Below are 15,353 nucleotides of genomic sequence, written 5' to 3' on the forward strand. Positions count from 1 at the left end.
GCTGGGGCCGTTTCTAGGCAAGGATGAGGAGAAATACTGTAAGACGTACTTTAAGGTACTTAAAATGCAAAACCCTTTCTCCTGGCAGAGCTCTTTAGCCTCAGAGATATTTGGATTTAAACTTGCAGGAGAGGTGGGTTTTTTGTTTTGTTTTTGTTTGGTTGTTTAGTTTTCAATACTAGATACAAGTGGAGCCAGAGGTGAAGGAAGAGGGGGGCACAGGTGACTAGGGGGTGAGAGGGGTACCGGAGTCTTCTAAGTAGGACCAGAAAGAAGACATTTATGTCATGAGGACAGGGCCAGCTGTAGTGGCAGTGGCACAGACCCCATGCTCAGAAAGACCCTGTGCTTGCTTTTGATCAAGGGGCCCCTCATTTTCATTTTGCACTGAGCCCTGAAAATTACGTGTAGCCACTCCTGCATAGCTGTAAAGGTCAGGGGTGGAAAGGACCCAGTGGACAATGAACTGCCTGCTGTTGACCTTAAAAACTGTCAACAGTTTTAAAACTGACCTTAAATTATTAAAACAGCTAGTTATTTTACCAGCAAATGAGTTTATCTGGGAACAGCAAAGTACTGTGATTGGGGACGTGCAATCTATGATAAACCTTAAGCATGTCCAGAAAACAAAGGAAGGGAGCCTGCTTTTATAGGGGAAAGGAAGGAGTTGGGAGGGGCTGTTTTAAATGACAGTTCACTGGGGGAAAGGAGGAACTCAGGGTGGTGATGACGTCTCATTAGCTTAGCAGTGACATTTCTCATTGGCCGGGCTGTTGCTGTGCTAGGAGAAATTCCGCCTTGGCATTTCCTGTTCAGGAGTGCAAGGTACCTTCTTCCCTCTGGGAGGCGATTGACATGGAGTCATGTCAGTAGCAGGACATGAGAGCTCCCCCTTCTGGCTTCTCGATTTTATTTTATATGAGGTTGCTGTTTTCACACTGCCCGTGTGAATCATCCAATGACCACCAGCTTTGGACCACAGGCTATCCCAGAATCCTCAACACTTTTAAGTCCCCTTGAGTGGAGAGCGAGGACCTGTATGTGTATGGGGCTGGCCCTAAGAAAGGAAAATCGTGCTGTCCTTGATCAAGGTGGATCTGAATATAACCAGGAAGGCATTTCCCTATGAGCAGATGTTAGACCTGTGCTCTCTGAAGCCCCTACTAGCTGCCCTTGCCCATAGGATATCTTGCCCTGTTGTGATTTTTCCACATGTGGGAGTAATGTAACGGCTCTCTGGTGCTGCTGCCTCCTCACCATCCTTACTTCCTTTGTGGGAACTTCCCTTCTCTTTTCCTTGTGTTTCCAGTGGGCTGCCATTCATGATGTGCCGTCCCTAGTGCTTACATGGGCACCTGACCGAGGCAGTGCCAAACCGAGCGCTACATCCCCCCTTGCATCTGCGCTCGCTCCAGGGGCTGCCGAAGTTGAAGCTGCCTCTGTCCTCTGATTGCATCGAGATGGAAACTGCAGGTCACCAAGAGACAAACTGATCAGAGTAGTTCATTCTTTCTCCAACTCCTGTAATCACAATGCAAGATTTTACTCGTACTCTTCCTGTTCCTACATGAATGTGGATTCTTCAGTTGCTCTGATGGGCACAGACCCCTGGAGCTGGTGCAGTTCACGCAGTGACAGAGTCAGATGACAAAGGGTCTGCATACATGAGCAGAGAACCACTTCAAAAGGTCAGAATCTTATGACCTTTTTATTGCCATAGGGCAGAAACAAGGCCTGCTTGTTTATTTATTAATTTATTGTGTTCATGTATATTATTTGGGACACCAATGGGGGCTTTTCATTGATCTTTCATAGAAACAGACATCTAAAAAGTAAAGAAGTATAAGCCTCAAAGAGAATTGAGAGGAGGTCCTTTAGACATAGAACCAAAGAAGGTTTTCAGCAAGGGCTTTTCATTTTATCTTCTTTTTAAAAATAGCTTTGTTAAGGTACAATTTACATGCCATAAAATTCACCCATTTTTAAGTATAAATTCAATGATTTCTAGTAATTCGCAAAGTCATGCAACTATTACCACAATATGATTTTAGAACATTTCCATCACCACTCCCCATTCCCCCCTGCAGCTGTGTTCGTTCCCCATTCCCACTACCAGCCCCAGACAACCACTAACTCCCTCCTATCTCTATAGGTTTGCCCTTTCTGGACATTTCATATAAATGGAGTCGTATAATACATGGGTTTTTTTGTCTGGCTTCTTTCACTTAGTAGAATGCTTTTGAGGTGATGCACGTTGTACTTTGCTCTTTTTTTAATGACTTTAAATATATATATATATATTTATTTATTTGGCTGTGCTGGGTCTTAGTTGCAGTGTGCGGGATATCATTGCCCCGTGAGGGATCTTTCAGTTGTAGCACGCGGGATCTAGTTACCAGACCAGGGATCAAATCCAGGCCCCCTGCATTGGAAGCACAAAGTCTTGACCACTAGACCACCAGGGAAGTCCCTTGCTTTTTTTTTTTTTTTTTTTTTTTTTATTGCTGTAAAGTTAGGCATTACATGACTAACCCTCATTTTGCTTATCCATTCACCCACTGATGGACATTTGGGTTGTTTCCACTTTGGGGCAATCATGAAGAGTGATGCTCTGAATGTTCACACACGAGTCTTCATGCAGGGCAAGGGCTCTGTAGACAATGCTGAATTCTCCTTCCTCACCTCAGAGAGGCAAGCTCTTTCTTGGAAGAAAATGTACCCAGGCCTCCGGGTGAACCTTTCTTGACAATGATGGATAGAGTGTTAAGACTTATCCGCTACTCCTGAGAAGGCAGGTTGATACACGGATGTCAGAAGGTCTCAGTCCCTGTATAAGGGATTTTCTCACGTTTCTCTTAATAAGGTGGGACAAGAGCCAGGTGGGACCAATTAGTCCTTTCCTGGATTGATACACAGTAGTCCCCCTTGTTAGTGGGGCATATGTTCCAAGACCCCAGGTGGATGCCTGAAACCACAGACAGTACCAAACCCTCTATACGCTATATTTTTCCTACACATACATATGATAAAGTTTAATTTATAAATTAGGCAGAGTAAAAGATTAATAACAATAAAACAGAACAATTTTAATATACTGTAACAAGAGTCATATGAATGCGATCTCTCTCTCAAAATATTTTATTGTACAAATTTAATGCCTTTTCCACCTTTAAGCACTTATACACTGTAGCTGTAACTTTTTCAGTTTGAGGTGCAACAGCAAAACCAGTGCAGATTTATTTTTACTTCTTCACAATTTTGTGGATGGAAGATTCGTTCTTACTGTAGATCTTAGCAAACTAGGCACACAATTTCTTTCTTCCCTTGTTAAGTCAAGGACTTTCACCTTTCCACTCAAAAGAAGCACTTTACGGCTGCTCTTTGGCACATCTGAATTGCCAGCCTTGAGGGTCATTATTAAGTAAAATAAGGGTTACTGGAACACAAGCACTGAGATAACCCAACAGTCCATCTGATAACCGAGCTGCTACTAAGTGACTAATGGGTGGGACATGGACAAAGGGATGATTCTCAGCCTAGAGGACAGGATCGGATGGCGCGAGATTTTATCAGACTTCTCAGCATAGCATGCAATGTAAAACAGATGAATTGTTTATTTCTGGAATTTTTCATTTAATATTTGTGAACCACAGTTGACCCCCTGGTAACTGAAACCACAGACAAGTGAGGACTACTGTATAAAAATGTCTGGAAAAACCTCTTTTCTCACTGGGGTTGCTATAGTGAAAAACTAAGGTTGGTGCCCATTACTGCTACTTGTTCACTGTATGGAGGGAGACTGTCGGCAGAATTCATTCATTCATTCAACAAAATTACTGAGTGCTTTCTACATGCTCGGCACTACTCTAGGTACTAGGGATACAGGTATGGGAGAAAAAGACAAAAAACAAACAAGAAAACAAACCCTGAGATCAGAATGCTTACTTCTAGTTGGAGAGACAGGCCATAAAAATATGAAAAGTATATGTCACAAGGTGATATGTATTATGGGGAAAAATTAAGCAGAGAAAAGGAATAGGGTGTTCTTGGCAGAATGGAAAGGTTGCTGTTTTAAAGAGGAAAGTCAGAAAGGTCAGATTTAAAAGGTGACATTTGAGCCAAACCTGAAGCGGGTTGTAGTGTCTAATGCTGTCTACCAAATTACCACAGCCTTAGCTGCTTTAAAACAACACTTGTGGGACTTCCCTGGTGGTCCACTGAAGAATCCATCTTGCAATGCAGGGGATGCGGGTTCGATCCCTGGTCAAGGAACTCATATCCCGCATGCCACGGGGCAACTAACCCCATGCGCTGCAACTACTGAGCACACGAGCTACAGCTAGAGAGCCCTACAGAGCCCACGTGCTCTGCAGCCTGTGCGCCACAACTGGAGAGACGCTCCCCTGCCACCGTGAAAGATCCCACGTGCTGCAACTAAGACCCGATGTAGCCAATAAATAAATATTTAAAAAAAAAGAATTTAAAAGCAAGTAAGAGTTCATCAAGGCTGCTAATAGATCAATCTACTAAAAGCAGTCCATTTGTATACATCTGCCACAAACATCTAAAAAATAAAAAAATTTAAAAAACCCAACACATTTATAATCTCACAGTTTCTGTGTGTCGGGGGCTAAGCATGGCTTAACTGGACCCTCTGCTTCAGGGTCTCTCACAAGTCTTTTTTTAAAAAATAAATTTATTTATTTTTGGCCGTTTTGGGTCTTCGTTGCTGCACCTGGGCTTTCTCTAGTTGCAGCAAGCGGGGGCTACTCTTCGTTGCGGCGTGCACACTTCTCATTGCAGTGGCTTCTCTTGTTGCGGAGCACGGGCTCTAGGTGCATAGGCTTCAGTAGTTGTGGCTCACGGGCTCTAGAGTGCAGGCTCAGTAGTTGTGGCACGCGGGCTTAGTTGCTCCGCAGCATGTGAGATCTTCCTGGACCAGGGCTCGAACCCGTGTCCCCCGCATTGGTGGGCGGATTCTTAACCACTGCGCCACCAGGGAAGTCCCTCTCACAAGTCTTTAATCAAGGTGTCGACTGGGGTTGGGGGTCTCACCCAAAGGCTCAGCTCGGGAAGGATCTGCTTCCAAGCTCACATGGTTGTTGTCAGAATTTCAGTTCCTCTAGGGCTATTGGACTAAGGGTCTCAATTCCTGGATAAGCACCCCTCATTTCCTTGCCGTGTGGGTCTCTCCAACATGGCAACTTGGGTCATCAAAGCCAGCAAGGAAAAGCATCTGTTACCAAGGCAGAAATTACTGCCTTATGTAATCTAATCACAGAATTGATGTCTCATTGCCTGTGATCGGTCCCGCCCATACTCAATGGTAGGACATTATGAAAGGGTGTCAATACCAGGAAGCAGGATCACTATGGACCATCCTAGAAGCTGCCCGTCACAGAGATGAAAGAGTGAGCCATGGGGGACCCCAGGGGGAAGAGTGTAACAGGCAGAAGGAATAAATGCAGAGGTCCTGGGTGGGAGCTTGCCTGGAGTGTTCAGGGAACAGCAAGGAGGCCAGTGTGGCTGGAGTAGAGCGAGCAAGGTGTAGGGGAGAAGAGATGAGCACAGCAGGGCAGGTAATGGGGGCCAGGTTATGTGGGGCCTTTTGACTTTTACTTTTTTTTTTTTTTTTTTTTTTGCGGTACGCGGGCCTCTTACTGTTGTGGCCTCTCCCGTTGCGGAGCACAGGCTCCGGACGCGCAGGCTCAGCGGCCATGGCTCACGGGCCCGGCTGCTCCGCGGCATGTGGGATCTTCCCGGACCGGGGCACGAACCCGTGTCCCCTGCATCGGCAGGCGGGCTCTCAACCACTGTGCCACCAGGGAAACCCCAGGGAAACCCCAGGGACCCTGCTTTTAGAACCGCTGGTCTACGGTATGCCCAGTGCCGGGGCTCAGGGCCGAGTAAGATAAAATCCCTGCCTTGAAGTGGCTCACAGCTTCAGGCCTTTCTCTGGCCTCTGCGGGGAGACAACACGTCAGTTCCAAAGCTCTTTCCTTGCCGTAAGTCCTAGGAAGGTAGATTTTATATTATGCCCCTTGAAATCACATTAGTGATGTACGCTCATGACTACCCTGGTGTCCTGTTTTATTTCTGCAGTTAAATCCCATCTCCGTTTCTCCTAGCCATGGCAGACAGAGGGAACAGGTGGTCACCAGCTCCCTGCTAATAACTCTTCATATGTTTGCAGCCCATTATTAAATTGCCCTCAGATTTTCCTTCTTCAAGGCTAAATAATTAGCTACCCTTTTCTGAATCAAGGGGCGGAGAGAGTTTGGCTGACTATAGCTACCAGCCTTAATCAGGAGCATATGTGGTAGAAATTCTTGAACCAGTGTGAGGGCTGGAGGTATTATGGGTTGGGGGCTTCAGTGGGGTTTCAAAGGCGAGACCTTCAGATTCCTTCATCTGAGCAAGACCCTTAGAAGTGATGCCAGCAGACAGCATGCAAGATAAGGAGATGGCCAGTGGGCTGCAGGGATCAGCTGGAGGTCAAGCATCACCGGTGAGTCAAACATCTTGAGGGATTATGGACACCATCAGGCCTACCCCTGCCTCCATGAAATCTTCCACCTGATCCTTTCTAGCCAATGGAACGACGCTCATGGGGCAGCCTGGCTGCTGGTGACCATCTTCCTCGGTAGAAAGTATGTGACCAACATAAAGATGATGTTCTTTTTTTTTTTTTAATTAATTAATTAATTTTATTTTTGGCTACATTGGGTCTTTGTTGCTGCGTGCAGGCTTTCTCTAGTTGCAGCGAGCGGGGGCTACTTTTCGTTGCGGTGCGTGGGCTTCTCATTGCGGTGGCCTCTCTTGTTGCAGAGCACGGGCTCTAGGCACGTGGGCTTCAGTAGTTGTGGCACACGGGCTTAGTTACTCCACGGCATGTGGGATCTTCCCGGACCAGGGCTTGAACCTGTGTCCCCTGCATTGGCAGGCGGATTCTTAACCACTGCACCACCAGGGAAGTCCAAAGATGATGTTATAGTGTGTGGAGGTCAAGGTCAAACTTTAGACTACCTGCATCAGCCTACCCTAGGAGGCTTGTTAGGAAATGCAGATTCCCCAGACCCCACTGCACCAGAATCTCTGCTGAGGAGGCTGAGAATGGGAAATTAACAAGACAGCCCGCATCCTGCTCTTCTGTGCAGTCAGGTTTGAGAACGAATGTCCTAGTGTGTGACACAGCTCTCCTTCTCTTTTTTGGCCATGAACAGAAAAGGACAATGGTTCAGGGTAAACAAAGCGTCTAGTACAGCGACTAGTAAAAATAGTGACTTGTCTGTGTAGTGTGTATATATTTTGAAAATAAAAAATAATAATAGCTAGCATTTCTTGAGACCCCCCTCGTTGGCAGGCACTGTGCTAAGGGATGAATCCTCACTTCCATGAAATAGTGGCTGTTAGCATCCCATTCATGGAGGAGGGAGGTGAGGTGCACAGAGAGACAGGTGTGAAGTCACACAGCTTCTAAGTGGCAGGTGGTACGACCTAGACCCAGGCCTGGCTCACCCCGGAGGTCAGGATTTTAACCTCCACATTAACCCTTCCTTCCCCCTGACACACTCTTCCCTTCCAACTGTAAAACAGGGTAAGAGGCACCGTGGCTGCAGGTTAAATGTATGCTATGGCGGAAAGAAGCCACTGGTTTTGAACTATGCGCTCGTGTTTCACATGCATTTTTCTCATTGGCCCCATCTCACACCTGCCCTGGGAGGAAAGCATTATACCCATTCTTCAGGTGAGGAAAACTCAGGTTCCCAGAGATTAAATGGCTTACCTGAGGCCACACAGTTATTATGTAGGTGAGGTTGGACTTGAAGCTATCAAACCACACTACCCCTGGTGAAGATGGAGATGAAAGGGGTCTGACTCCAATGCATGGTCACTCAGAGGGTTGCCCTGTTATGTCAGCCCTGGGGCCGCCCTTCCTATTTCCAGACCAGCTATTTAATTAGCCTGGAGCCTTCTTACTTCCGTGGTGTTCAGAAACACTGCCCAGGGTTACGGGCACAGCTAAAACAGGACCTAAATGGCATGTGCTGGAAGCTGTGTAATTAAAATTGACTTGGGAGACGATGCCGTCAGCCTGTATGGCAGAAATAGAAAGTCACCTAACCAGAATGTGTGTTGCCCATATGGACGCCAGTAACTGCTTTTGCCGTTCTGGTGCTTTTTAGTTATAAGAGCTATCCTGAGGTCTGTGGTTTACAATGCCACCTCTAACTACCTTCTTAAGGATCCTGAAGAGAAAACCATTATTAGGTGCCTGTGTCTGCCATCCAGGGCTGGGTCTCTGAGGGGAGAGTGTGAGAGGCCAGGTTCCTTGTAGACGCTGTAGACTGAGATGAGCTTGGGCATGCCACCAGGAGGTGACTGAAGCCTCATCTCCTGATCTGCAACTCTGAGTGTCTTTCTGCATTAGGAGGGGCTGAACTCTGGAACCATCGAACCTGCCCATTGGGCATCTACACCTGGATGTTCCACTGCCGTATCATTGTGCGCATTTTTGTCTCCTGTAATCTCTTACAGAACCCCTCCTGCCCCTCTCTGGGTCCTTATGGGGTCATGGCTAATGATACCCACATATGTCTGGTCACCTGGTCCAGGCTGACTCAAGCAGAGTGCTGGGTCCTCTGGAAACACGGCTTGGTCCAGAGGTAGGCACGTGACCTAAGCAGGACCATTTAGAGTTTTTCCCTAAGATTTCATACAAAGTCTCTCTTCCTTTTGGAGCATAAACTGTTAAAATATAAGCTTAAGGCACTAGTGGCCATTTTTCTGCCATGTGAAACAAACCTACTCCAGGCGGAAAAAAATCCAATGTTCAGAGAGAAGATATGGAGAGAGAGTGAGTCCTCATGACTTCACCGCATCCCTAAATCCAGACATCTCTGTGGGATTTGCCCTTGGCCTTCCAACTTAATAAGCCCATCAGCTCTTTTCCGCTCAAGCTGGATTGAACTGGGTTTCTTTCAGGAACCCTAGACAATACACATCTGAGGTTCAACATATCCAAACACAAAACCCCAATTCCTCCCCCAGCAAACCTGCCCTCCTCCAGCCTCCCCTGCCTTCCCCACCTCATCACTGCTGATTCATTTTCGGCCACTGATTCATGGCCATGACCTTGGTTCAGACTCACACTGCTTGTTACCCAGATTGCTGCAACAGCCTCCCTGCCTTCAGGCCTGTCTGCTCGGCGCTCACAGACACACACACACACACACACAGACACGCCAGAAATCTGCCTCGGCCTGACTCTTCCTGCTCTTCTATGGGGTAACTCACAAGGCTGCCAGACTACCTGGCCCCTGGTCCCTCCTACCTGTTGAATTTCAGCTGGTACCACCCTCCCCTCACTTCAGCTAGAGAGCTACTTGGAGTTCGCACTCTCATCTCTAAGCTAATGTACATGTGACCTCCAGGGGTTCTTAATCCTTTCTCTGCCATGCACCCCTCTGCCAGTCTGTGGAAGCCTCTAGACCCCACCTCTGAATAATGTCTTTTCAATCATAGAGCAGGATACATGGAATTATAATGAAATTATAACATACTGAGATACATTTATCAAAATATTAAAACCAATTTAAATTTAACTATGGTAATGCATGTGCTTCTTCAATAATGCATTAAATAGAAAGACCTAGTGCAGAGGCCTAATAACTGCTGTAATTTTCAAACAGTAAAGGGTGTCAATGAAGAGTCAAGTTATAAAAGCAACAACTGTAATGTGATAGGAACATATGTGATTTCTACTGGTGACGAAGTCCCAGGTCAGTGACCATGGAGATGTAACTTTATGCCTTTCTAAATTCATGGACTCCTCCACCCCAATCAAGTACCACTGGGCTCTAGAATAATCTCCTCATCTCGGTTCTTTGGGACGCAGCTTAAGGTCACCCCTCAGGAAGGCTTCTCTGACCCTCACCACACTAGGTTAGGGCCCCTCCTCAGTACCCCGACAGCCCCCTGGGCCTCCCTTTATCACACCACAGGTCATATGCAATTCCATGAATTTGTCAGTGTACTGGCCTGGGGGCCTCTCCACTGAGACCCGTGAAGGTGCCTTATCCAAACAGGCACAGCCTCGGTCTGAGTCCAGGTTTCACCTCAAAGCTGGACCGCAGGTCCCCTGTGGGGCAGGTAGAGGCTCGCAGAGCCGGAGACCCTGAAGTGACATTCCCCTGATGAATGACTTAGGACCGATTTCTTGTTCCTTCTTTCATTGGAGGCAGGATGGTGCAGCCCTAAAGAAATGGGCCTTTGCAGCTAACCAGATCAGATTTTTCTCCTGTCTCTGCCACTTGTCACCTGTTTACCTTGAGCAACTCCCCTCCCCCTTCAGATCTTCACCTTCCTTACCTGTAATATGGGATGATGATAGTACCCACTTTGTAGGACTCTGGTGAGGATTACACAAGAATGCACGTGAAGGGATCAGCCCTCCATCATAATAATGACTCAAGAGTTGGAGGCACCCATATCAGCTATTAACACCATCCATTTGTTCATTCAACAGCATTTATTAAGCGCCCATTGCATGCTGGTGCTTGACATAAATGAAAGTATTTGATAATCCCAGAGGTAGGTGCTATTATCCCCATTTAAAATAACCCCCTTCATTGGAGGAGGGGTGCTTGGTATTCTGAGGCAGTTTTAAGTCTTTACGGATTAAGGTACCAAACTAACCCTAAGGATTTCATCCCCCTACCCCCAATATCCGGCACTATGCAGCAACGTGGGGCAGCGGCTAGGGAAGGATTTCCGTTTAAGGGGTCTAGGTTTGAATTCCAGCTCCTCGACGCTGTATATATAGCCCCTGGGCAACTTCACTGCTTTGTGCCTCCTTTTTTTCTCATTTGAAGAGTGGGACAGTAATAGTGCCCACCTCAAGCATATCAGAGAATTAAAAGATTGAATTTGCTGTAAAAGGTTTTAAAAGGTTTAAAGCCCTGCCTGGCACTGTCTCAAAAAGCTTAGCTAGGGCTTCCCTGGTGGCGCAGTGGTTGAGAGTCCGCCTGCCGATGCAGGGGACACGGGTTCGCGCCCCGGTCTGGGAAGATCCCACATGCCGCGGAGCGGCTGGGCCCGTGAGCCATGGCCGCTGAGCCTGCGCGTCCGGAGCCTGTGCTCCGCAACGGGAGAGGCCACAGCAGTGAGAGGCCCGCGTACCGCAAAAAAAACAAAAACAAAAAAACTTAGCTATTCCTCATGGGAACACCTGGCAAACCCCTCCACCTCCCTCAAGTCCCCACAAGGAGCACCTATCCCAGTGGGCACCCCTCCTCTGTGAAGCCCACTCCCGACCAAGCACACTTCCCATCAGTGTTAAAGAAACATTGTGGATACATACCATGAAGTTGTTAGGAGTACAGACCATGGTGGGTTCAAATGCCAGTGCGACCAACTGGCAGCTGTCATAACTTGGTAGAGTGGCTTTACCTCTGTGCACCTCACTTTCCCCATCTGTAAACTGGGGATAGTTGCAGCAGCTCCCTCATAAAGTTAAGAGGAGTCAAGCACTCTGCTAGATGTATAGGAGTACGCAAGGCAGAGGAGGACAAAATGAAATGCTTGTGAAGGGTTGAGCACGGTGCCTGCAGAATTATAATCGCTCAACATGTGTTACATGCCATGTGCTACAAATGAAATAGTATATCATACTTAGAAATGTATATGTATGCTAGATATTTACACAAAATATTTACACATATGTATATTACACCTTTTGTTTATAACTTCCGCATTAATTTCCTCATTTACTCCCACAAGACAGCCCTGGAGGAAAGGCAGGGCAGAGATTTTATGCCATTTTTACTGATGAAAAGACAGAGGCAGTGGGAGATTTAAAAAGCGGGTAAACTGGTGACGGGCAACTGGAGGTGACTGGCAACTGGAGATGGCTGGGCATTTTAAAAAGAGAACCAGCGAAGGGCAGTCTTCCACTTCATATCCCTCAGTGGAGACCCAGCCTCAGCTCTGTGGCCTTGGGGTGGGAGGACGGGCTTGGGGGAGGCCTCCAGGCCCAGACCGTCCCAGCCACGAGGGCTGACAGGCTGGCGGTGGACACGCCCGGGGGCGCACGCTCGCTGGCGCGGAGCTTCGAGCGGGCAGAGACGCAGGATGCTGGGCGCGACGCTGGGTGGCGCTGCTGGGCCGTCCCGCGCCAGACCTGTTGCGCCCAGGGCGCAAGTCCGGCAGCTTTAGGGTAAAGGGACGCGCCGACCTCTCCGCGCGCCCCTGCCACCCTGGCCGCGGTATCTCCCTCGGGGAGCCCAAGGCCCCACCTTAACTTGAGGCTCCCATTCGTTTGGCCTTTGCGTTCCTCATCGCAACAGTTCTAGGCGCGTCGGGGGCGGGGGCGGGAATAAAGTTTTTCCAACCTGGTCTGGGAGAGGGCTGGATGGGGAGGACTCTCCCAGCTCCAGACTACAAGGTGGGCTGGACCGTGCCCCTTCGGCTTCACGGCCGCCTCGGAGGCCCCGCTCTTCGTAGGTGCCAGCATCGGTGCCGACCGGATGGGCTGACCCGCGCACCGCCCCCTCCCACCCCGTTCCCCTTCGCGGTCCCCTCCCCCGCCTCTGGCGCGCACTGGCCCCAGCGTCTCCGGCCCCGCCCGCGCCGGGGTCGCTGCAGTCTCCGTGGTTGCCCCGGGCTTCCTCCCCAGGCGTCCCGGCCTTAATGTAGCCTGGGGAGCGCCTCGGGGGAAGCGCGGGACAGCGAGGGAGGCCGAGGCGGAGGCCCTGGGCGCCCGAGCTCTCCCAACCTGGGAGGCGGCCCCGACTCCGGGAGCCGGAACGCAGGGGAAGGCAAGGACGGGGCGGCCGACGGAGGGGCGGGAGCCGCTCATCAGCCACGCCAGTCACGTCTGGGGCCACCCGGCTGCCTTTTTCTTTCTTTCCCCCTTTGCTTTCTCCCCTCTCTCGGGCTGGCGAGGGCAAAGTGGCCGTGGCGGCGCCATGCCCGGGCCGGAGTGAGTGCGCGCGGGCGAAAATGGCGTACATTCAGGTAGGGCTGAGGCCGGGGGGCCAGGTCCGCGGTGTGGGTGAGGGGTGCCGCGCCCCCTGCGACTGTGAGCGCGCGGGAGGGAGGGCAGACGGCTGCGCTGCCACAAACTTGCCTGGAGAAAAAGGGTGTCTGAGCGCAGGCTACCTGTGCAGCAGTGGGGGGTGCGCCCCAGGAGAAGAGGCTGGGGACCCCCGCACACCGTGACGAAAGGCCCTAAGCGGACTCTTCACGCGCGCCCTCACCTCCTGGGGAAGGAATGGGGGTGGGGCGGACTTTTCTTCTCCCTTCCCCCACCTCCTCCCTCGTGCACCCCTCCCCAGGGGAGGGGCCGCGGGCAGGGCGGCCCGGGGCGCGCCAGCCGCCCGGCCCGCCAGCTGCCGTTGCCTTGGTGACGGCTCCGGCTAATTGGCCGGCGGAGGGAGCCTGTTTCGGCCAGGAGGGACAAGGACGTCGTCTTTCCCGGGCACTGGGTGTTGAGCGGTGGGGGACACACCAGAGGCGCGCTGGTGGTGTTGGGGGGCAGCCGATTACTTTGGGCCATTGCACTGGGGTCTGGGAGTTGTGGACCACCATCATCTTGGGGACACCCCCCAAGAATCCTTAGGCTGAAATAATTTACAAGCACCTTCTTTAGGGGGCGGTGAGGGGGCACTGCTTGACTGAAAGACCTTTCTTCTCGATACATTGGGGGGGAAGTGGCGACGGGTCAGCGCCAAGGTCATGCAGTCAGACCCGCTGAGCTGCTTGCTTCTGGGGTTGGCTCCTCAGCCTGGCAGAGAAGCCTCCAGGCTCCCACAGTCAGGGTGCATGCGGGCTCACGTCTCCCCTCGGCTACAGCTGGGGTTGCTGCTGGTCCCCTCGTGCCCCTTTGGCTCACGCATCCCCTCGTCATGTCTTTAGACTTTTCCACCAGCCAGCAACTCTGCTCTGCCACCTAGGCCATAGCCTTCACATCCCTCTCCTTAGGTTTGCTCCATTGACTTCTCTTTTATGGAATCCCTAGGTCATCTTTTCAAGTTCAATGAAGGTCACATTTACTGTTCACCTACTGTGTGGATGTTGTCGGGCGGGGCGCTGTTCGACAGTTGCTCGAGACACTTGGCTAATCACCTGCTATGTATGGGCAGTGGGGACACAGCTGAGAAAGCAGCAGGTCCCTGCCCCTCAGAATGCGCAGTGCAGCGAGAAAGGAACAATGCTTCTCTGGGTCTTAATGACTGCCTTCAAGCACAGAGTAATTAAGGGACCTGCCCAAGGCCATACAGGTGCTTAGGGGTCGTGGTGAGGCCTAAAAGGGGGCTGGTGGGGATCGGTGGGGGATTTGTTAAGCATCTGGTATGAGGACGGCCCGGTGATGTTGACTTTCCTCCTAGAACAAGGTGTTAAACTTTTTCTGTAAAGGGCTAGATAGTAAACACTTCTTTTTTCTTGGAGGGCTTCATGGTCTGTGTCACAGCCTCTTGACTCTGGCTCTGAACAGCCATAGACAGTAGTAAATTAATGGGCATGGCTGTGTCTAAATAAAAGTCTGTGGACACTGAAACTGAATTTCATATACTTCGTATGAGTCAAGAAGTATTCATCTTTAAATTTCTTTTTCAACCAAATAAAAATATACAAACCATTCTTAGCTGGAGGGCCATGGAAAAACAGGCTGCGGGCCGGATTTGGTCTGCTAGCCATAGCTTGCACCCCCTGTTCTAGAATATCTGGGTTCTCCCCCTTCCTCCTTTTTTTCCTGGCTCGAATCAGTTCTCCTCCATTGGGTCAAACACATGAAACCGAGCCTCAAAGACTTGGCATTCCTGGGAGCCTCAGAGCATCTTCCCTTTCCTCTTTCTTCATTTTCCTTGGTTTCTCTTTGCTGCCCTGACAGTCACCTTGCACCTGGGCCTTGAGAAAGCTGCGTGGTTGTACCTCATTGGGGCCCCTGAGGTGGCCTTGCTTCTGCTCATCATGGTTTTAGAAATGGTTCTCTTTGGATCACAGCATACCCAAGGAACACTTCCCTGTGAGCCTGGCTTGTTGTAAAGAAGCATCACTGTATCCTTGCACTTGACCGTAAGCATTTTAAAGCACTTTCTCATGTGAGCCCCACGAGGGCATAGCTTTTTCTGCATTGTTCACCTCACCGCTGTATTGGCCAGGACAGTCCCCGGTGCCTAGCAGGTTCCAACTGGACTTGACAAACTGGTTCTCATAAGCCACAGAAGGGGTTCAGATATTGTGCAGCTGGGCAGGACAAAGCATTTTCATAGTGTCCTAGCTTAGCCCTTCCACTAAAGAGAAGAGGTTAACTGAGGCTCAGAGTGTGCCCCCCCCCCCGCCACCCCTAC

The 15,353-nt window shown here is 49.9% G+C and overlaps 1 protein-coding gene across 3 annotated transcripts in view; it reads left to right on the top strand.

The window, feature by feature from the left end:
• The window catches only part of SYT17 (synaptotagmin 17), a 147,873-nt gene that overhangs the window by 19,227 nt on the left and 113,293 nt on the right, over positions 1-15,353 (top strand). The window contains exon 1 of one of the 3 annotated variants that reach the window (XM_073792265.1): positions 12,183-13,017. The exons of 1 other annotated variant lie outside the window; for it this stretch is intronic. In XM_073792265.1, coding sequence (XP_073648366.1) covers positions 13,003-13,017 — 15 coding nt within the window. In that variant the 5' untranslated portion in view covers positions 12,183-13,002. Of the gene's footprint in view, positions 1-12,182; positions 13,018-15,353 lie in introns of those variants that run through there. One more of the 3 variants, XM_019921901.3, reaches the window with a different exon arrangement.

Source organism: Tursiops truncatus, chromosome 15, assembly GCF_011762595.2.
Source record: "Tursiops truncatus isolate mTurTru1 chromosome 15, mTurTru1.mat.Y, whole genome shotgun sequence".
Lineage (NCBI taxonomy): Eukaryota > Metazoa > Chordata > Mammalia > Artiodactyla > Delphinidae > Tursiops > Tursiops truncatus.